At 41.0% G+C, this 21,790-nt stretch overlaps 1 protein-coding gene across 1 annotated transcript in view; it reads right to left on the minus strand.

The window, feature by feature from the left end:
• Positions 1-572: 572 nt before the first annotated feature.
• The window catches only part of GABBR2 (gamma-aminobutyric acid type B receptor subunit 2), a 926,530-nt gene continuing 905,312 nt past the window's right edge, over positions 573-21,790 (minus strand). The window contains exons 18-19 of the mRNA XM_075062656.1: positions 13,333-13,450; positions 573-3,473 (exon numbers count right to left, since the gene is read on the minus strand). Of these exons, the coding sequence (XP_074918757.1) occupies positions 3,308-3,473; positions 13,333-13,450 (284 nt within the window). The 3' untranslated portion in view covers positions 573-3,307. The remainder of the gene's footprint in view (positions 3,474-13,332; positions 13,451-21,790) is intronic.

The following is a 21,790-nucleotide window of genomic DNA, read 5'->3' on the forward strand; positions in this document are numbered from 1 at the left end:
TTAGTCAGGTTAGCTCTTTTTTCTGGGCTGTCCCTTTTCAATCATTTTGACTCTGTCCCCTTCTTTCTCTCAGACATGGCCCCTTCTGAACAGGTGCCCTGCCAGCCTCCTTGGCGCTAAACAGTGACTCTATTCTCCCCTTCTGGGTTGCCTAACAGACTCTGAGTCTGCCCTTGGTCCCCCTTCCTCCCAGGGACAGTGCTCCCCCTGAGTTTCATGCACACCAAGCCCCAGGAACCCTGATAAGCTCCTTGGAGGGTACAGATGTAAATGTTTAGAATGTCTAAATTGGTCCCTCGCAGTTTCTCGTCTCTTTGGTGGACATTCCAAAGAAAGGTTTGTGAGAGGGATATAGACAAGGGTCTAAACTTCAGGCATAGTCACAACCAGGGCTAAAGCAAGCAGGTCTAGTGTATCTTGGTACATGTGCACTCAGTTAGACTATTAGTGTGCATTTTTACTCTTCTGGATTATTACAAAGATGTAGTGTGTTGTGATTCCCTCCTTCTCCAGAGTTTAGTTTGCTGCTCCTTTAGGGATGGGAGGCGATGGACTCATCAAGCTACACAAAGTTAGATTTTCTATATTTTATTCATAAAAACAGATTTGCAACAATTTTTTAAAAATTGATCTCATGCAGTATAAGGGTATACAAGAAATTTTTCATTTACATTTTCTTCTGGCAGTTCCAGTCTAGTTTAAAGCATTTGTGCACTAACATCATTGGAAAATGCCATTGGGGCACAGTCTCTTCATAAATTTACAGTACTGTTTTGCTGCAGTATAAAAGAACAGAAACATTAAATAGCTATATTCACTTGGTGGGTCTTGTTATGCTGCAGGAAATTAAAAAAAATGTCATGGAAGAAACTACAGTATCATTGAGACAAAGAATGTACTGCATGGTTTAACCTAATAAACGGCACACAGTCAGTATTCACAAAGTTACAGACACACACACATTCACCTCCATCAGGCCAATATTTTTGAGTTTTTCCTGCTATGTTGGATTAATATTTCTACAGCGATGTTTGTGTATACATTATATACAATATTGTCCTTTTCTCTTTTACAAATTAACAGATTCCTTTAAAAATAAACCAGGCTCTGATTAAATTAATAAAGCAAGAGAATACTGTGAACACACATTGAGTGACACCATCAATGCTTAAACAGAGTCATGAATTCTATTTTACCTGTGTTATACTTACATGTTTTTGTTCTAAAAGCTACACGTACCTCCATAATCTCTCTTACTGTTTGTGCCAAGTGAAATATTTTGTGATGCTCCCATTGGAAGATTTATATTTATGGTTATTTTTGGCTACGTGGTGAAGCTTTTTGCTTGTTTGTCAAAGCTGCAATTAAGTCCCTCTGTTAATGAGCCTCCTCCACTGTGCAGATACTGAAAGCTGCTCTTTAGTCATCTCTGGTCTGGGAGTGTTTGTGGAATATTCATTTCAGAATGTGTGAGGTGGGCAGACATTGGTTAAAGACATTAGGGTGACCAGATGTCCCGATTTTATAGGGACAGCCCCAATATTTAGGGCTTTGTCTTATATAGGCGCCTATTACCCCTCACCCTCTGTCCCGATTTTTCACACTTGCTGTCTGGTCACCCTAAAGACACCGAGTGCATCCTGAGGCACCACTGCTATTTTTAGCTGGACAATATTTTTATTTGGTTTGAGAAAATCACTGGTCTTAACAACTGACGAGGCTGTGATACATCACACTGCCAATATACTGGTGAATAGGCTAGGATTAGACCTCACTTATAGCCCATGAGAATGTCTCTAAGATTGATTCAGCTAGACCAGGGGTTCTCACACTCGGGGTTGGCACCCCTCAGGGGGTTGCAAGGTTATTACATGGGGTGTCGTGAGCTGTCAACCTCCACCCCAAACCCCGCTTACCTCCAGCATTTATAATGGTGTTAAATATATTAAAAAGTGTGTTTAATTTATTAGGGGGGTCGCACTCAGAGGCGTGCAATGTGAAAGGGGTTGCTAGTAAAAAAGTTTGAGACCCACTGAGCTAGAACATCTTACAACTATAATACTTTGGAATAACTTTGCTTAGGGGTGTGGAGCTAAGGTATGTGCTCAAATATGAAAAACGATCAGCCCTTATCAACAGAGAGATTAAAATTCATGCTTTTCCCACACCTTTATTTTTCATATTCAAACAAAATATTCTATGGGCAAACTTCGTTTATACCACCTATTACCAGTTACAACTGTCACACATGCAGGTACCAAGCAAAGGTAGTGTATATTATTGTCTATGCACTCTGCAGAAATTGCCTGCAGCCGCAAGGTGCTGTGCCCTGTTCCCCCACCCACCCTGTGTACTAAATTAATATGATTGTAATTATGTGTGGCATAATTCAAACAAACTGTGAAAATCAATCCATCCTGTGACATTAAGACTTTACTACCCATCCATCCTCAGCTTCTTGAGTTAGCAGCCCTAGGACTTTTTCTGCCAGCTTTGTATATTACGGTTGGTTGTGTTTATTTTGAAAGAGAGGCAGAAACTCTGTCAAAATGAAGTCCCTGATGGTCAGCATGGGAACCTGGCAATCACCACAGCTAATCCCTGGAGAACTGTTAAGAGCTCTGACTCAGAACTGCAACTCTGTAGCAGGTAATGCCTCAGGGCTGTTGCTACAACCTCTGTTTCTGCCCTATGTATAGTTTTTAGTTACAAGGGGACCCTGCTATTAGCAACACAGAGTCTAAATCACACTTCAGGAATCATTTCTCAAAATCCCCCCTTCCCACTGAAAATCCTCTCTGAAATGAAAACAGGCAAGACTAACCAGTGCAGAATGCTTCCAACAATTTAACACAACTTTTGTAAAATGAAGTGTATCTATTTTCAGTAAATGTTATAGCTCTACCATTTTATTTTTCTTACACGGACAGCATATAGTTCCATGTTTTCAGCAGCCATGTAACAGTGACAGTTGAGTGGTTTTTTTTTTTTTAATTGTCTCATTTTTTGCAAGATTCGTATTTCCCAGCCTCCTTGTTGCTAGTAGAAATTTGGGAAGAAATATTTTCAGTGACTTCTTTGTGAAGAAATAAAAGCTCCATGAATAAGGCTACAGATCAAACTCTAGGTATCTCTTGCTCTCGCCTTTCCACATGAGTTATACTGGTACTCCCAGGATGATGGCCTTAGCACTAGTTCCTCCCTGTGGTAAGAGCAAATAGTATGTTTATAGCAGAGTTCTATGTCTGATGTTCAGTCCAGTCATTGAGTACTTAAAAGCAGTTCAGGAAGCTCTGATCTCCCATTTCTACAGGCCAGAAACCATCACTCGAAAAGATGGTGGCACGTGTCTGTGCCGAGGACTGGCACTGGGGCTTACACATGGACTGGCACAGCTAGCGTCAACTCCTCCTATGGATGGCAAATAGGCATGGTGAAGAATGGGCAGTTGTAAAGACAATCGGCGTTGTATACTATAGAGAGAGGGAAAAAAGAGATGTTAGCAGAAGAGGAAAATTGAATATATCAAATGCTTGATGTCTCTGCAGGTTTCTGTAAGAATGTTTTCTCTGACTTCTGCTATTACAGAGAGGGTTAATACCACAAACATTACATTTGCTGCTGTTGAGATATACCACTGCTGTTACCAACTTCCCTTTTGGGAGTTTTTTTTTGACAGACTAGACAAGACAGGAGAATCTAATGGCTTGTTTCAAGTATCCAACAACTGTCTAAAATTCCCAGCTATTTTGAGATTAAATGTTAGACTACTGATGTTTGGAAAAAACCTTTAGCTTGCAATGAGGATGAACTAGCTAACAGAGCACACTCACAGGCTGATTTACCACCATTCTGAAGGCTGGATAACTAGACAGAACAGAAACTGAATGAATGAGTTCCAATCTATGTGTATTTTTAGTTCAAAAAGATTAGAATTAAAGAAGTCAGTTTTTCAAATCCATCAAAAGCAAATAAGTGCATACAGAGGTGTGGAAAAAACCCATGGGTTACTTTGCATCTTTCTGTAGAGTTTGCCTACCTTTGCAGTTTGGGTCCAATCCAGGGACATGCTGAGCACCCCTCAAAGCCCAGTAAAGTCAATGGAAGCTGTGGTGGCTCAGCCCTCATGAAAAAATCAAGCTTAACTTTAGGCACTCAATTTTCCTAGTGGGCTGGTTTTCACATCACAAGATCCCACCATCATAAATGGTAGTCTTAAGAGAGATGCTGAAGAGTGAAGACATGGAGTCTGAACTAATCTCTCCTCCTTGAAGGAGAAAGTCCTTCCAGAACAGAATCGAGCCATACTAGCAGACTGCTTTGTGGAAACCTCTATTATCTCTGTGTATGGGTTGCAGATATAATAGGCAAGGGGAGGTGTTGCCTCCCCAGCACAGCCGTCCCTGCTGCCCGACACATGGGCTGTGATGCCCCCCTCCCACCTCTTCCCCTCCCTGCTCTGACCCTTCCCCAAGGCTCTCATGGCTTGCTGCTGCTGCCTGGGTGAATCTTCCTGCTCTCCTCCAGCCCACCTCCTTCTGCCTTCTGAAGTCCCTGCAGTTGCCAGCAGCATCTGTCCTCACCCCCTGCTCTCGCGGGGTGCGGTGTGTGTGTATGTGTGTGTGTAAGAATGGAAGTGGGGAGTCAGTGGCAGTCGGGGGAGTGAGGAGGCGAGGGGAGGGGATCCCTGAGTAACTTTACACAAGTGAAAAAGCCTTCCAGAGACCTAGTAGCAGATCACTGAAACTGTTACAGAGCCATTAAAGTGGTAATGAAGCCATGTTTATTGGGGTGAACTTCCAGCAAGCATGATTCCAGTTTCCTTCCTTAGTGTCCCCCTTCCCAGCTCTCACACCACAGAGCCTGGCCTGTGTCCCTGTTCCTGTTCCCATTCCCTGTTCCCATTTTCCCCTTTAGCAAGATATGATTTTAATTCCCCCATCCCCAGTCCCTGTTCCCATTGCCAGGGCCCAGGAAGCCTTTGGCCACATTCAGCTGGCTTTTATAGTGTAGGAAAATGTGTTATTGGGATTAAAAACAGTTTCCAGTTGAGGACCTTTCAGTTATTCTCTGTACCCAGAAGCAGTAACTGCTAACCTGGCTCAAGGAGGAGCTGACATAGCCAGTCAGTTTATTTCCTGATCTAGTCATTTTATTCAAACCCAATTTAAGTAAACAAGTCCAGCGGGGAACTCTGTGTAAGAAAGGTGATTAAACTACTGCCTTAATCAGGGCCGGCTCCAGGCATCAGCACAGCAAGCAGGTGCTTGGGGCAGCCAATGGAGAGGGGCGGCCATGTCCGGGTCTTCAGTGGCAATTCGGCAGCGGGTCCCTCACTCCCTCTCAGAGCGAAGGACCTGCCACCGAATTGCCACTGAAGAATGAAGCGGAGGCAGTAGAGGTTTTTTTTTATTGCTGCTTGGGGCGGCAAAAATGCTGGAGCCAGCCCTGGCCTTAATGCAGGCTGTCAATGACAAACACTTTTTCAAAAGGAGAGATTAGGTTTCAGTTTGGCACAGGTAACCTGGCTTTTCATCTCTCTCTATATAGCATACACTGAACTTCCTGCCGCGCAGTGGAGAATCTGTTTGGTAACTGAGCTATACCTGTTGCCTGTTCAGTTCCCTTGGGGAATGTTATTAGTGCCCTAAGGTGAAATGGGGAGAGGGTGTCACAGGGGCAGCAGCAGGATGAGGAGTCTCATGGTGGGTGGGGAAAGGGTCTGCAGGGGGAGGTGAGGAGGTGAGCGGAGAGGGAGGTCTCGGGGTGAGGAGGTGAGTGGCGAGTCAGTGAGGGGTGGGGGCAGAGCTGTGGACAGAAGAGACAGGACAAAGAGCTCGTTTCTCCCAGGTGAAGTTTCAGTCACCGCCGATGTCTCTGCCTGTGCTCTTTCTGCACTGTGGATAAACTGAGGTCTTCAGTTTCCAGGGCTGTCAATTTAGCACCTTTCACAAGAACCAGAATTTACTTAGGGCTTGTCTACATGGGAGATTTTCCCTCTTATACTAGTATAATTTTTCTGGTATTGCTAAACTGCTATAGTGAGTTATACTGGTATAAGTCCCATTTGGACATTCTTGGTCCAGACTAAGAGTGCTTTTTTTTGTTTTAGCTTAAACTGATTGCAAAGCAACATAAGCTAAACTGGAAAAAAGCACAGTTATACGAGAATATGAGTGTCTACATGGGAGATTATACCAGTACAACTATAGCACTTCTCATTCACACCTTATAGCCTTCCCAAATGGACAAGTCGTTTGAAAAAAAAATATGCTTGAATGCTTGCTTGTTGATGATCTTTCTTATTCGAATAGATCTGCATTTGTTGTTTGTACATTATGCTGTCAAATGGAGATAGATTACTAGTCACCCATTGCTCTGCTCATGAACCAGAAATTAGTTACTATGGAGAACTTAAAATTGTTGGCTTTGTTCAGATTCTGCATCACTGTGCTGCAGTATATCAGATAAACATAGGGGGTGTAAGTGATTGCAAACTGCAACACCCTGGACAGATAGACTCGACGTTACATTTCAGGGCTCTGCAGATTTCTTTTCAATGTTTTAAATGTTTGGTGAAATACAAATGTACACTGTTTATCATGCTACTGATGGCATTACATCTAGTGGATTAAAGCAAATCTGCTTATTGTTACTCTGCTACTCCATCACACTATTTTGGTGGCATCAATTGAATCATGCCCGTTCCCAAGGAGTGCAAAGGTGGCATGTTTGCTGATTCCATGTGCTGAATCCTTATTAGTTTGATGTTGCACTTTTTAATTGTGTTTATGGTACAGGGTCAAACAGAGAATTGCCAAAGCTTATTTTCCCACCAGTGAAACTGCTTACTTTGACTATTACAAACTCTTCTTTAAAGAGCTATTTGAAGCTATTCCAGGAGAATTCAGTTGCATAATAGACTGAATGGGATTTTTCACCCATTTAAATGTCAGCCATGCCACAAACAAAGCATGTTTGACTACATCAGTGCTGGCTGCAATGGGTGGCAATTTTGCTCTAACTGTACTTAAAATTTACTTTTACTTGAAAACTTTGTTTCCAGCGGGGTAGCCTCTGGTAAGATGATTGGATTAAACATAACAGTTTATACAAAAACTCTGTCTTAAAAAAAATATCTTGCTCATAGTTTGCAAGGGCAAAATGTCTAAAGAGAAGGTGAAAGTTCAACTTCTAGAGTTAGTTACTCTGTATGGAATTGTATTCAACCTGCATTGCTTTTCCCTACCTACATCTTGTGGCCATAGCCTTCCATGATGACTGCTCATGAGGTGTCTCAAGATGGCTACATAAAAATTGAGATTCCAAAATTAGTGGACATTTTGAAAATGTAGGGCTAACCAGGTATTGGTGTAGGAGAGTTTAGTATTTTATTATCTATAGATTATATTGCAAATCCCTGTCATTGCTAAAGCTAGCCAAGATGAATGATAATGTAAGCTGTTTCAGGAGTACAATTCAAACTGAAGTCAATTGGAGTTTGGCAAACAGAGCAGCTACAAGTCAGGGCATTGGATGGGGCAGGAGCGGTAGAACCGCCCTAAAAGTGTGGGGGGGGGCGGCCACAGGTGCCTGAACCGTGGCCCTGCCCCCTGTGCCACGCCATTCCCCGAGGCCCTCCCCCGCACTGTCCTTTCCCCCCCGAACTCCTGCTCCCACACCACCGCTTGCCCCCAAGACCCGCCCCCCCAATCACTCCTCTCTGCCCCCACCCCCTGTTGCTTGCCCTTACGGACATAGCTCTGGTCCCCCCAGCCTCCCTGTTCTGGTGCCCCTGGTATGGAGAATAGAACATAGATGGTTTTTCACTTCTGTATGGAAATATATTCTTTAAATTTATCAGGAACAAGTGAAATTCTAGTAATAGTGTAGGTCCAATACTAGATAAGGATGGTAAAACTGTCAATCATGATATGGGGAAGGAAGAAGCATCTATATAAAAATATTCCAGGATTGTCATTCTGTGTGTCATGCAGAACCCTAGAATGTCTGAGTCAGTGTGAGGCAATGGAAACAGCTACAAGCATGGCTGAGAACTCTGTGCTCATACTGTCACCAGGTTGAATCATCACTGAGTTTCACAGTCTGTTCCCATCCAATGTTTAATTTCTCAGCTATTTTGACTTTAAGAATTATAATACAGAGTAGATTTCAGTAACACATGCAACTGTGACATGCCAAGAGTCCATCGAAACCATTGTGATATCAAAGGTAACTCAGCCAATCATCTCCCTTACTCTACAGCTAATTTGCATGCAGCAGTCTCATGAGTTGTGTAAAGGAGACTGCACAGATGGGGGATTAGTTGGCCCAGCTGCCCCACCTGTGTGCAGTTGCCACAGTTCTTCAAAGCCATGCACAAAACAACACAACCCCTCCCCCCCAATAATCCCAAACACACACAACCCTTTATGGCAGCACACATCGCTCATTTACCATCACAACACACAACCCCCACACACAATAACCCCAAATGCACATAGCTTCTCACAGTATCACACAACCCTCATCCTCAACTGCACAAATCAACACAAATCTCCCAGCACAAACCTTCCCTCACTTCAACACAAATCAACACAACCAGCACACACACTAATAACTCCAAACATCACGCTGAAGACTAGAATATTTAAGTCAATGTGAAGTGGTGGAGAGAGCTACAAGCATGGTTTGGAGCTCTTTTTCTTTGGAATATCACCAGGTTCAAACATCACTAAGACTCACAGTTTGTTAGCAACAAATTATTAAGTTCTTAGTCATCTGTGGCTTCTCCCATCCCCCATGACTTTGTCAATTAAATTGGTGTGACAGCACTGCTTTCAGCAACTACTTCAATAAATATTTCTGTTCTATATTTGAAAGGATGAGATATTCACATCTTACAATGATGATGAAATACTCTTCCATCAGTAACTAGAGTGAGTGGGTGTTAACAACTGTTATCCAGTCCAGCAGATTTTAAAATGTTTAACTTGCACCCAAGATTATTAAAAGAACTGGCTGAGGCACTCTCTGAACCATGAATGTTGGTTCTTGAGACATTGGGGAAGTTCCAGAGGACTGGGGGGAAAAAACAAATGCTGTGCTAATATTTAAAAAGGGAATTAAAATGGGATGTTAAATTAAAATGGGATGGACTCAGGTAACTATAGGCTTGTTAGCCTGATATGTCCTTCAGTGGGACTTGTGGGGACAAACAACCTAAGTAGCTTTAAGATGGAACTTGATACATCTATGAACAGGATTATATGACATGGTTGCCTATGACTGCAGGGGACTGGAGTCTGACCTATGCCCTTCCAGTCCTATGTAAATGAACAACTAGTTAGAATGATAAATGATCTAAAGCTGTGTTTATAGAGATCAGCTTCCCTCTAGAAATACTGACGTAACTCCTAGTAACTCAAGAAAAATATAATTTTAATGTTCCAATTTAAAGTGACCTAATCTAAACAGCACATATGAGTTTTAAGTGGAAGAACTTTCTGTGGTGATCAGTTTCATACATGCCTACAACTTGTATTCGATTCATGCCTTCAGTTAGTATTCAGCTTTATGATGAAGGGTCAGATTTTTAATTATTCAAATATATTGGTAATGCTGAGAGGTAATTTAAATGAAAACTCCTCTTTTTACATTGCAAAGCTTGAGAACTTGAAGAGCTGTAAGTGTTGCATGCTAACAATAAAAGGAAGTAAATTGATTTTTGGTTATTACAGAAAGAATGAGTTGACATTTTCCAAAGTAACTGGTCACACTGTCTCCTAGGTTTGCATGAAGAGGAAATATTTAATGACTTTAATTCTAGCTCTCTGGAGTTAATGATGTTAGATATACATTCCTGAGGTCTATTTGCTGAACTTTACTGAGTGCTGCTAAAGCTGTGAATTGTTAAACTGCTTCACCAACAAGTGGTTCAGATCAACCCTAACTACTTCAACCTTCAATTCACTTTTTACCAAATTATTGAGTGTTAGTAACCTTAATGACACATACTCCACAACTCAAGCTGGAAAAGTGAGCATGGACACATTCAAAGTGCAATTCTACTTATGGAGAGCACAAAGGTTAGGTAAGAAATGGTCTCTTCTTAAAAGGTAAATAAAAAATTGTAGATCCCTAATGCCAGAGACTAAAAAGTGTTCTGGTTCTCCTATAGGTACACATTCAGTGGTATGAAACCTAAATAGCAAAACCTGCTTTACAAGTACAAAAAATAACAGCATCTCCCTAAAATAGGTGCAATATAGTGATACAGAATCACTAACACAAACATTTATTTTAAAATGAAAAGAAAAGACCCTTCAGACAGCACCGTGTGCGAGTCTGGAAAAGGAAAACAGAGAGTAATTTTAGACCAGTTCCTTGCCTCCATTTTAGCTGCTGTAGTGCCCCAAAGCTTCTGGAAACCAGTGAATTTGCACAGGGGAATTCTCATGTGGCAAAGAGCTGAAGGCTCTGTGCCACCCTATCTGTGCATTCCCCAGCATGTGAAAAAGGGATGTGGCTGCTCAGTGTGCGTTACACATAGTCCTCTGTGTCTGATCTGCAGAGGATGTGTGTCTGCTGCAGCTCATCTTCAGAGCCTGCTCTGTAACTTAAGCTCTAGAGAGACTCCTTTTCACCTCTGGAGGTCTGTAGTATCAGCTATGATGTTGGCTAACACACAAGTGTAGCATGTGCCTTCACCACTTGACATGAATGATTTGTAGAGTGACAGCAGCTGCAAGCAAAGGGTGGAGCTTGTTATATCTGTGCAAAGTGTGTGTAGAATGCTACCATTTTGATTTCGGAGCACTTTATTAAGAGCTTTGCATAGGTATAAATGACTGTATAAAATGCAAGGAAATGAAGATTCAAGACCATTACCTTTGTGGAACCTCATTTTCCCCTCACCTATCATTAGCCTGAAGGAAGGATGATGTATCCAACAAAATAGTGATTTCTTTTGTGCTTAATATGCATTAGGAGTTCTAGAGTATTTGTGTTTGGATATCTTTTCATGATACAACCCTATCTTTAATATAATAGTACTATGTTAATCGGCTGTGTATTAATCTATGCACACTACAGCATGTCTTGTAAATGGGCTTGAAATGGAAAAGCCACCCAGTTCCCATACATTAAGGGAAACTGCTCAATATCACCAAACTGCATGCATCCTCTTTTAATGTGGGCCTTACTTTTGTGAATTGACCAAATATTTTCTTGGTATATTTTTCCAATAACAAAATGCACTGGGAATTCAGGTCCCTGTGGATTTTCCTGCATCAGGGCACTACAAGTATAGTAAAATTCACGTTTCTGTGCATTCAGTCATTGCTGGCACCATATAGCGTAAGTTACATAAAGTATGTCTAGATCCACAAATCTCTCCAATAGCTTTATACACCAATGCACGTGCACTGTTGACAACAGAAACTAGATATTCTGCATCAAATCCCGTAGTGAGCCAGACAAATGCCGGGCATAACTGTGAGGCACAATGGTGTCTTGCTGCTACCTTTCTGTCCCCCTTAGCTCCCAATCTTGGGGGCTACTGGAGGCTGAACTGGGCTGCTCTAACTTGTGCTGGTAGATAGAGGCTCCCAAGGAACTAATCTGCTGGCCAGGACCACTCCCTACCACATGGAAATCCTCATTTGCTGCCTTAAGGAAATTTTGCATCTCCACTGCAGCACTGCAAAAGGGATTTACAAAAGGGCGAGGATCTGCCCACCTGTCAAAGACCTGTGATCTCCGTAGAAATCTAGACCTAAATTCTACAGTAGAGTCCCCTGGTTTCTGAATGACTCCAGCAAGACAGACTGGAAACTCTGCAGCAGCTTCAGGTAAATATTTTTTTTTTTAAAAGGAGGCTGTTTAATTGCATGTTAAAACAAATATTATGATCAGATCAAAATCTGTTGTTTTACATTGATACTAGATTCAATTTATTTTATATTAAACATATTTTACTCTGCCCTTACAATTTTCAATATGATCCAGTTTTCTGTATAAGGAACATGCAGCCTTAAGGGAGCCAGTGTGGTCCAGTGTGCAGGATACAGCAATGAGACCTCGGTTCTATCCCTGACTGTGCCATAGGGCTGCTGGGTGACCTTGGGCAAGTCACTTAATCTCTCTCTGCCTCTACCAGGCAGGTGGAGCTTGTCAGCTGTAGTAGGCAGTGCATCTAGGAGAAGGAAAACTCTGATTCCAAACCAAGAACATCAGGCCTGACAAGCCAGTTTGTAAAATGTGTGCCAATGCTCTATGAGTCTGCACTGCCAACCTTGGCTACTGGGCCAAGGCAAAGAACCATGCAATCTTAGGGCTCGTCTACATTACCGCTGGATTGACGGGCAGTGATTGAGTTAGTGGGGGTTGATTTATCACATCTATTCTAGACGCGATAAATTGACCAACGAGCGCTCTCTCGTCAACTCCAGTACTCCACTGGAGTGTGAAGTGGAAGCAGAGTCAATGGAGGAGCATCAGCCATTGACTTACCACAGTGAAGACACCGTGGTAAGTGGATCTAAGTATGTCGACTTCAGCTATGTTATTCAGGTGAAACCTGGAGATTTGGGCAGCTAGGCAGAAGATTTTGGGGAATTCTGGCATGACATGAGGCAGGGGCAATGGTTGAGGAATGTAGGACAGCCACATTAGGTGGATATTTCTGCTTAAATGATCAGCAATGAAATAGCTACCAATACTGAAATTTAAGCAGTTGTTATTAGGATTCAGTGTTAACAGCTGTTTGGGATGAATGCAGTAGTTCACATCTTTTATAACTACTAGGTCGCTGACTGCATAACTCATAATAAAGCTGGTAAAAATATTTTCTACAAAATGTTTTTCCATTGAAAAATGTCATTTCATCGAAACTGAAATGTTTAGTGGAAAGGTAGTAGTTGAGGAAAATTTAGTTGGGGGGAAAGAGTGGGTTGTGAGGTTTAGTTAGTGCTTATAAAGTGCCTTGAACATATGGAGTGTTCTGAAAAATCAGGCCCTAGGTGTCCCGAGTTGGGTACAATCACTGAGGCACCCCAAGTTAGTGGAAAGTTCTTCAAATATTGACATCAAATGTGTAACTGATCAAATAATTAAAGAGTATCAAAATCCGTATGCACAATTGGCCTAAATTAAGGTTGCACAGGTAAACTCAAAAACTGTCATTTCCTCATTTTTGTGTGCTCTAAATAATGTTTAACAATAAGTGGCCCATGGTAAAACATGACCAAAACTTAACTCTCCAGTTAAAAAAACATTCTCCATTCCTCTCTGCATTTACCACTAATCTGTGTTCACCAATATGCTACTTACTGTTCTGGAGAGTTGATGTCTTCTATAGGATCTTTGCTTGTTCTGGAGGGCTCTGTTGTGCTCCACTGTGCTTGTGGATTTTGATCAAGGTGATTTTTCAAAACCGCTTTCTCACCATCTGGATAGGTGGAAAATGTTTAAATTGTATTTACTATGATGCAATGAAAATGTATTTTGGAAACAATTTCCTTTTAAAACATTTGATATATTCTTAGAGGCATGACGTGACCCTTCTGTGCACTCCAGTCCAACAACATCTCTAATTTCACTGCAACTCTCGGCCTTTTTCGTCTTTCCCTCACCTCCATTGGTTGGTGCCCACCTCAACTTCACTCTCTCTTCTACACTTGATTCCTTCAGTCCTTTCTGCCTTCGTTATGTCTGGCTCACTAATTCCAACACTGGCTTAATCTTCACATCTTCCGCTTTCATCCCCTGCTTTCAATTACTCTGAGCACCTTTGGAGAAAATTAAGGACTATACTGACTTCCCTCATTCTCTCGTCTTTCAGATCAGCCTCAGTCCTTGACAAATACCATGCTTACTTACTAATGTGCCAGTAACTCATAGAAACTCCATCTCCATTTTCCAGGCCCCTCCTCCAGCACTTGCCATTCTGCAAAAAAATGTTGACCCAATCTGGCAATACCTTTCATTCAGTCTTTTCCCTCCTTTCTATGCTTTTTCCCAAACCATCCAATTAATCACATTTTTTTATTTCCCCCCTTCTATTGTTTTTATGCATCTTCCCATACAGCCCTTGATCAATGACACCTGGAAGAGGGAACACATTCCTCTCACTTTTGTTTACTGTCCTGTTGTCCATCTACATGCAACTGCAGGATGAATGTATTCTCACTCCTGGTCCCAGACTTTCTTTCTTTCAATGTGGTTTCACTACTGTATTGTCGTACACTGAGAGCTCCCTATCTTTACATGCAAAAAGCTGCCCTCGCCTCAGTTGAATCTGTCCTTAAAATATTCTGTGAAGCCCATCAGTGGTAATTCTCCAGTGGAATAAGTATGCAGCATTTCCAGGACTGGATTAGGGCAACCTGGGGCAGTAGTCATATCCTAATAAGTGGAACCCCAGTAGTCCTACTCACCCTGACTGCCTGAGGTCACTTACATAAGAAATTTAAAAATGCATAGAAGACTTATCTGTTTGGTATAATTTGGTATTAAGGGGCCTTCTAAAATATTAATGTGTAGCTGTTATCACATAACACTTAGACTGCACACTGCTCTTAGCAAAGATGGCCACTGACTCTTCACTTGCTTCTTGCAGCGTGCATCTTTCCATCTGCTGGCAGTATAGCAGGCTGGCATCTTTGAGGGCAGACTGGCTTCACTCCCTTTCGAATCTTTATGAGACAGTGGCCATCTTTGCTAAGGGCAGTATACAGGCTAAGTCCCATGGAGAATAAGGGGAGATGACAGTCATTTTGAGACAGTTGTCTTAACTGTGAGTTGTTTGTGACTTCAGTCCCACTGAGAACAACATCATTTTGAAAGAGGACAGTTCTTAATAAATTTCTTTGAAGGAGAAAATTCTATGTGCCAGCCACTATTGAGGGAGAAATTTGGAGTCATGAGGAACAACGGCAAAAAACTACCCTTAATCCTAAAAATTTCTTTAAAAAAAACCAAAACAAACTACTTGTGCCAGATCTACTCAACAAAGAAGACAAAAGGAGAAACTGGGGAGTGATAACTCAGTGGTTTGAGCATTGGACTGCTAAACCCAGGGTTGTGAGTTCAATCTTGAGGGGGCCACTTAGGGATCTGGGGCAAAAATCTGTCTGGGGACTGGTCCTGCTTTGAGTAGGGGGTTGGGTCAGATGACATCCTGAGGTCCTTTCCAACCCTGAAATTTTATGATCAAAAACTGAGACTGAAAGGTTGTAATAGAATATGTATAAATCTATTAAAGGTATTTGTTTCTAATATACTGGAAGCACAATCAGTGTTCTCTAGAGCAGAATAGTTGATGCACTTTGCAACGGTGCTAGTTAAGGCAAAATGGCTGTATGCTGAATACCACAAAGTCACACAGACAGATTATAATGACATGTGATGGACTATGATGATGAGTCTAAAAATGTTATGTCTCTTCCTGAGAAATGAGGGGAGGTTGGATTAGACTTCACATATAGTGTGATATTTTAAAATGTACGTGACAGAATGTCAGTCTGTTTCTCAACAGAGCTCTTAAAGTTAACAGACAATGCCCATTCTCATATTTTAGCTAACTGGCATGCCCATGAAGAGAGACCTATGTGGCTAGATAGTCAAATGGGTCAAATTCTGCTTAGTTATACCAATGTAAATCCAGTGTAACCTCAGAGTCAATGAAGACACTCTTGGGATTAGACTGGTGTAATGGAGCAGAATATGGCCCAGTGTATCTGTTCTCTCTACATTTATAAAGCGTCTGCATTACTAATGTGTTCCAAATCCTTTGTGACCATTCCCTCTTGGAAAGCGATATTTTAGTAGAATTGTATTTTGATGAGGGAACTGAACAAGGAGAGGGTCAATGTTACAGTTACATGTCTAGCTGCTTCTGTCCCCTTTCTGGTCTCTGAGTCACCCCTTCAGGTGCCAGGCCACAAGCTTTTACCGCTTCTGGGGAGGAATTCCAAAATTCTCCCACTATCAGATGGGATAGTACCCTGTGGTTCTTTCCTTTGGGAGTCTGTGAACAATAATGTATACATTGTTCAGACAGTCTTCTTAAAAACAAAGTATTCTTTATTTTAAACAACAGAAACAAAGAATTTTAGAGAAAAAGCATTAAAAACAAACAGTCTACCTGCATGTCTGTCTTAGCACCCCCTGAGGGTAGCGAGGGCAGGCCCAACTCCTTCAGATGCCTGCAGTATAGTGTGTCTTAGTCTGGTTTCCCTGAACAGCTGAATACGAGGCTAAATCTTCAAACTAATAGTCCTGACATTGTCCCTTTTTACAATCCTCAAGGGTTTGCAAGGAGGTGGTTTATCCTGAACCATTCTTCTCTTTCCTGCCTGTTTTTTCAGACACACAATCTCCTCTCGTGTTAAGCCAATACAGTCACACAGAGAACATCTCACCCAAGTCAACAGACAGTATTAATAAATCATTACAGAGCAGCTCCAAATACATCAAGGTAGTTGTTTGCTACATATGAAAAGTGTGATTGTTGCAAGCATACAGGCAATATGGAAAAAGGCATGAAGGTGAAAATGGGAGAAGAACACAAATGGTGCAGTTAGGGAGGAGGCTAGGATGGCGTGAAGGAAATGAGCTGATGAGTAGCAATACACCAGAGAAAAGACAACACTAGAGAAAAACAGCAACAGAGCTGCAGAAAGCTTTCCATGGGTTTTATGTATTGTTTCTTTTGCAGTAGCACCTAGCACATGGAAACCTCAATCAGAGGCCATTTTGTGTTAGGTTCTGTAATGCCTGTGAAAATATCCCCGAAGAGCTTACAATCAAGATTAATAATGAGACAAAACAGATGGTGAAACAAGGCAGTGGGTTGGGTGTCAGGGAAGGAAGACGGAGTAACAGTATTAGGTGTGTTTTTGTGCAAACTAGCTATTCTCCACGTGTTATTCTGTAGTCATCACAGAACAAGCGAGTCTTAAGGAGTAATTTGAAGGGAAAAAAGGATTCACATAGGATAGGATGCCAAAGTGAGCAGTGTATGGGAGTGCTATGGTCCAAAGGGGTAGGAGCAAAGATTTTCAGTATATTGGATGGACTAGTAATGAACTTGGTGAGAAGGAAGGAGAAGGCTAGAGTAGAAGAGTTACTTTAGCTAAGGCAAGGAATGACCATACAACAGGGACAAGGATTTTAGTTGTAGGAATGGAGAGGGAAGGACGAAATTTAGAGAAGTTATAAAGAACGAAATGAAGGGATTTGATTGCCTGGATGTGAGGAGAGAAGAACAGAAAGGAGTCGAATCTGACACCAGTTAACATAAGAAGTTTAACATTTTGGACAGTGGTGAGGGTGGGGTGGGGAGTGAAGAGAGCTGAAGTGTGCTGCATTTGCTGCGGCAGCTACTGTCATGTAGGTTCAGATTTTATTTTCTATACATCACATTTTTATGTGTATTGTTCTTGGCATTTGCGTAAAAGCCTTGTGGTGTCTATAAGCAGAGGCATTAGACAGGAATGCTTTTTTCTTTCAGAGATTAAAACAATGTTTGATGTAGAGCTGATTAAGGTGACAGTGTAACACACTGACTTTATGATACAGACCAATTAAATTAACAAACAAAGTTACATTTGGCAAATCTTAGAAATTAGGGACTGAACAGACCTGTGGTCTATCTAATCCACTCCTTTTTTAGAGCATCATTGTTACCCATACTACATTTTTTAGCCAATTGTCCAGTCTGGTTTTAAATGTCTCAGATGAGGTCCCACCATTTCTTGTGGGAAACTCTTCCACAATTGAACAGAGCTCAGTGCCAGGAAGATTTTTACTAGTGCTCATGGCTGGATGGTGCTCAAAATAAGTGTTGGAGCTGGGGAGAGCAATTACATACCCACTCTCCTTCCCCTCAACCAGCCCCCCACCCCCGACAAATTTTTTTATCTCCCAGATTAGAAGAAAGAACAACTGAAATATTTGGGGGCTCTTCCTCTTCCACCAATACATAAATCCGTCCCCTCCCTCAAAAGCTTCTCTGCTGTAACGCCCACTGCTGTTTCCCTGTTCCTCCTGAATATGAGCAAGCACCTGCTCCATTCACCAAGTTACAGGCTCCCCCGTTCACCCTTTTAATTGATTTACAGGCCCCCATGCTCCCCCTTTCCTCCTCAGTTGCAGGCTGCCCCTAGAAGCCATTGATTTGCCAAGTGCCTCTCTCCTTCTGCCCCAGTTTTCCCCACTGGGTCCCTGGGGTTGCTCCTGATGTGGGGTGGAGCTCTACACTCTGACTCTGGGACTACCTTGATTCTGCCTCAAAAACCAGCCTATGAACTTATGGAGCGCTCAGGAGGAGCACTCTTAGGAGTTGGAGACTCACCAGCTCCTTCTTTCCTGGATTGCCCTCTCTGATACTGCACGGAAGATGCTACAATCTGCCAGCCCCTACTCCCAGCCCACCTGCCCCTTGCTCTTTCCAGGGTGTTTTAGGAGAGAAGGGAGAAAAAGTCATCAGCCTAAAAGGGGGTTAGTTTGTTTAAAAGGAGAGGAGATTTCATAGGTAGGGTTTAGCCCCATTAGTCCTTCAATACCTGAGTTACCCTCAAATTTACACATCCTTCTTGTGTCTCATTATTTGATACCCTCTCCTATCTTGCTACTCAATTCCTTTCCCTTCTTGACAGAACATGTAAGCGTACTCAGAGTATTGCCATGCCAAAGTGTTCATGAATCAGGCCCCCCAAACTCATAATTGGCTTAAAATGACTTTTAAAATAATAAACATGGGCTTATTTTTATTTGACCTCTCATGTTTTCAAGCTTTACTCCACAGCCAGGAGGGCTAGGAACTTTCATTTTTTTAAAATGAAAACTACAATTCTCCCAGATCACATGCCTCCAGAAGCTGAGCCTTGAAGAAAAACACCAAATGTCCCAAGGCTCACAATAAAATTATGAGAATTGGCAACACTGTATATAGACAAAGCAATGGCAGAAACTTAAAACATACAACATTTTGAGAGCAAAGGGAAAGGAATTGGTTCAGATAACAAGGCTGCAATTTAAATTTCTTGCGCACATAGACACGGCACAGACAATAATATCAACAGTATTAACCAATGGCTTTATTTTATATATATATATATATATATATATATATATAATTTCATCATATGGTTCACATCATAATCATGATTTATGTGCAAAAATAGGTGAAAAGGAAATAAAGTAATTGCACTGGCAAACTTTCAAGCTTCCAGTTACCTCTGAAGCTCAATATTGGCTTGAACATCTCTTTCTTATTGTCTTCTCTTTCTTTGTTCATTAAGTACACTACTTAAAATTGCCTTCTTCCCTCTTCAAGGTGCTGTTTGTTACTACAGGATGTGAAACCTCATACTGAATGGGTTGCACTAAAATGTTCTAACTCACTTTAAAACTGCATTTCCATTATCTGAAGGCAGTTTCTAAAGCACTCCACATTCACATCTCATGCAGGTACTTAGAATCTTGAATAAATAATGCCTCGGCATTTTCTATTCACAGAGCAGTGGCAAGAGAGCCAGGCAGATATCAAGTACTTTACATGAACAGAACTGATTGGAAATGCAAAAGCCAGTGCCCAATTGTCATTGAATGGCAGAAAGCTTTGGCAAAGGACTTTTATTCATCTATGGTAGAGAAGTGAATTCCAGTTACAAAACTCACAAGTGTATAGATCCTCTCACTTGTTATAGTTTCTTAAAGAAACATGAACTATTTCTATGGTGTCATATATGTTTTTGTAAGTTTAAATTTCAGTGTCATTTGTACTGTTGTAGTTTTATTAAGGCTCTTTGTTACTCTGCTTAAGTTGCAGCAGCATTTTAATGGTTTGTTACTTGATGAAAATACTTCTGTTTACCCTGTTTCTCCTGGTTTGATCATTACTTTCAATTCTATTGGAAAACATATTTTATACTCCACTCATTAATAAATACAAGTCTAATACTGACTTGAGGAAAACTGGCAGGTTTAAAATTCATACAGTTTTAAGGCCAGATAACCTATCTGTATTGTTAAAGGAACCAGAAATTTTTGAAGCAGATTTTTTTTTTAATCTACTTTAATTTTCCAGATGTATGTTGTTTGTTTCCTTTGGACAGTGAAAACAGACCAATCAATTTCTGTTTTGTCAGCAATTTCTAATGAATTTCATATTTTGGGATCATAAGTCGGAGATGACAATCTGCAGATTAGAAACACTACACCTATTAAAAATAAATCATCTCTTTTGAAAAGAATAAGATAAGATGACCGTATTCTCAGTTGGTATAAATCACATAGCTCCACTGAAGCCACTTCCCAGCAGGTGACAGTCTGGCCCAACCCTTCTAATAAGGTTAGGCTTTGAAAAAAGATTTTTTTAAACAAAGCCTGGGAAAAATTCTACTCTCATTCAACTGTAAATGTGACAAAACTCCATTTATTTTAGATTTACATCGGTGTAAATGAGAACAGAAATTGAACCACCTACATTTTGGCCCTAAATGGACCTCACAGCTATTGTTACTACTGTTGTGGTATTGGAGTCACAGTATTAGGGTGGCACCCAAAGGCCCCAATCAGGATTGGAATCCATTTGCTTGGCTCTGTACAAACGAATAGGAAGTCCCTATCTTGAAGCAGTGTCCCTTTAAAGTCATATAGATCTCATTTTTGAAAGCCTTTGAATCTATCTGTAGTTCAGTCTCATGCTTAATGACTTCATCAAAGCAACTTCACTGAGGTATCATTTCTCTCTTCTGTTTCAGATGAACTTCTCTTTTCCCTGCGGTTACTAGCACCCTGCCTTTGAAGTTTGTTTTTCTCTGAAATATTTCTACAAGAGGAAAAATTGTAACACTAAAAAAACATGAGAGGCTGGTGAAAACTGACAGTAGATACGCAAACTTGACCCACCAAGATGTATTCTGAGTCAATTTACAGCAGTGAGTAAAGATTATACTGTGTCTGACATGATGGGTAATACCTTCCCTGAGCAAACTATAGTGCTAAAGAGAGAAAATTTGTTAATGTGACAAGTAAAAAGTCAGAGTTCTCTCAAGTAGGGGGAAAAAAGAGTTGCCAATCACTGTCTTTAACTTCATACTATAGTTCCCACAGTGCAGATGTCATTCATTGATTCTCCTCATGAACTGCTCTACAACTTACCATATAGATATAGAAATCAAGGGATTCTACTGAAGAATATAGTTTGGTTTTATATCAAAAGTCCTGTCATCTATGAATCATTTATCATTTCTTTATCTAATTAAATGCCAAACACAATGTTACTGCATAATTGACTGCATATTTTAAATGATAAAATGTCAGTAAATGAAAGATTTAAAATTCCTATGCCAACATAAAATAAGCCACATTACAAGTGTATATTTTTTTCTGTTTTTCTTGTAGGGCCAAATTCAAACCCCATATACACGCATTCAATTCCCATTGACTCCTGTGGGATTTATGCACAAGTATTTGAGAACCGAATTTGCCCTTAAACAGAAAAAGGGAAGAAAAACTCAGGAATCAGAAGGCACCCGTTTCCAGCTGTGAAAAGGATTAATAAAACATCAAGGGGAAACTTCCTCTAGCAGATATAATCAGTAGCTCTTTAGAGGACAACTGGTTACCAATGAATTAATGAAAGAAATAAACTAACAGCTACAGTAAGTGCAGGTCTACTCTGAAAAGCAACGTTTAAAATGGCATAATAAAGTATGTCATTTATTAGGTGAGCATATTTGCTCATTTGCAAGTAAAAAGAGGTTGAGATCCCATGCTG

Source organism: Chelonoidis abingdonii, chromosome 2 (assembly GCF_003597395.2).
Source record: "Chelonoidis abingdonii isolate Lonesome George chromosome 2, CheloAbing_2.0, whole genome shotgun sequence".
NCBI classification, from domain to species: domain Eukaryota; kingdom Metazoa; phylum Chordata; order Testudines; family Testudinidae; genus Chelonoidis; species Chelonoidis abingdonii.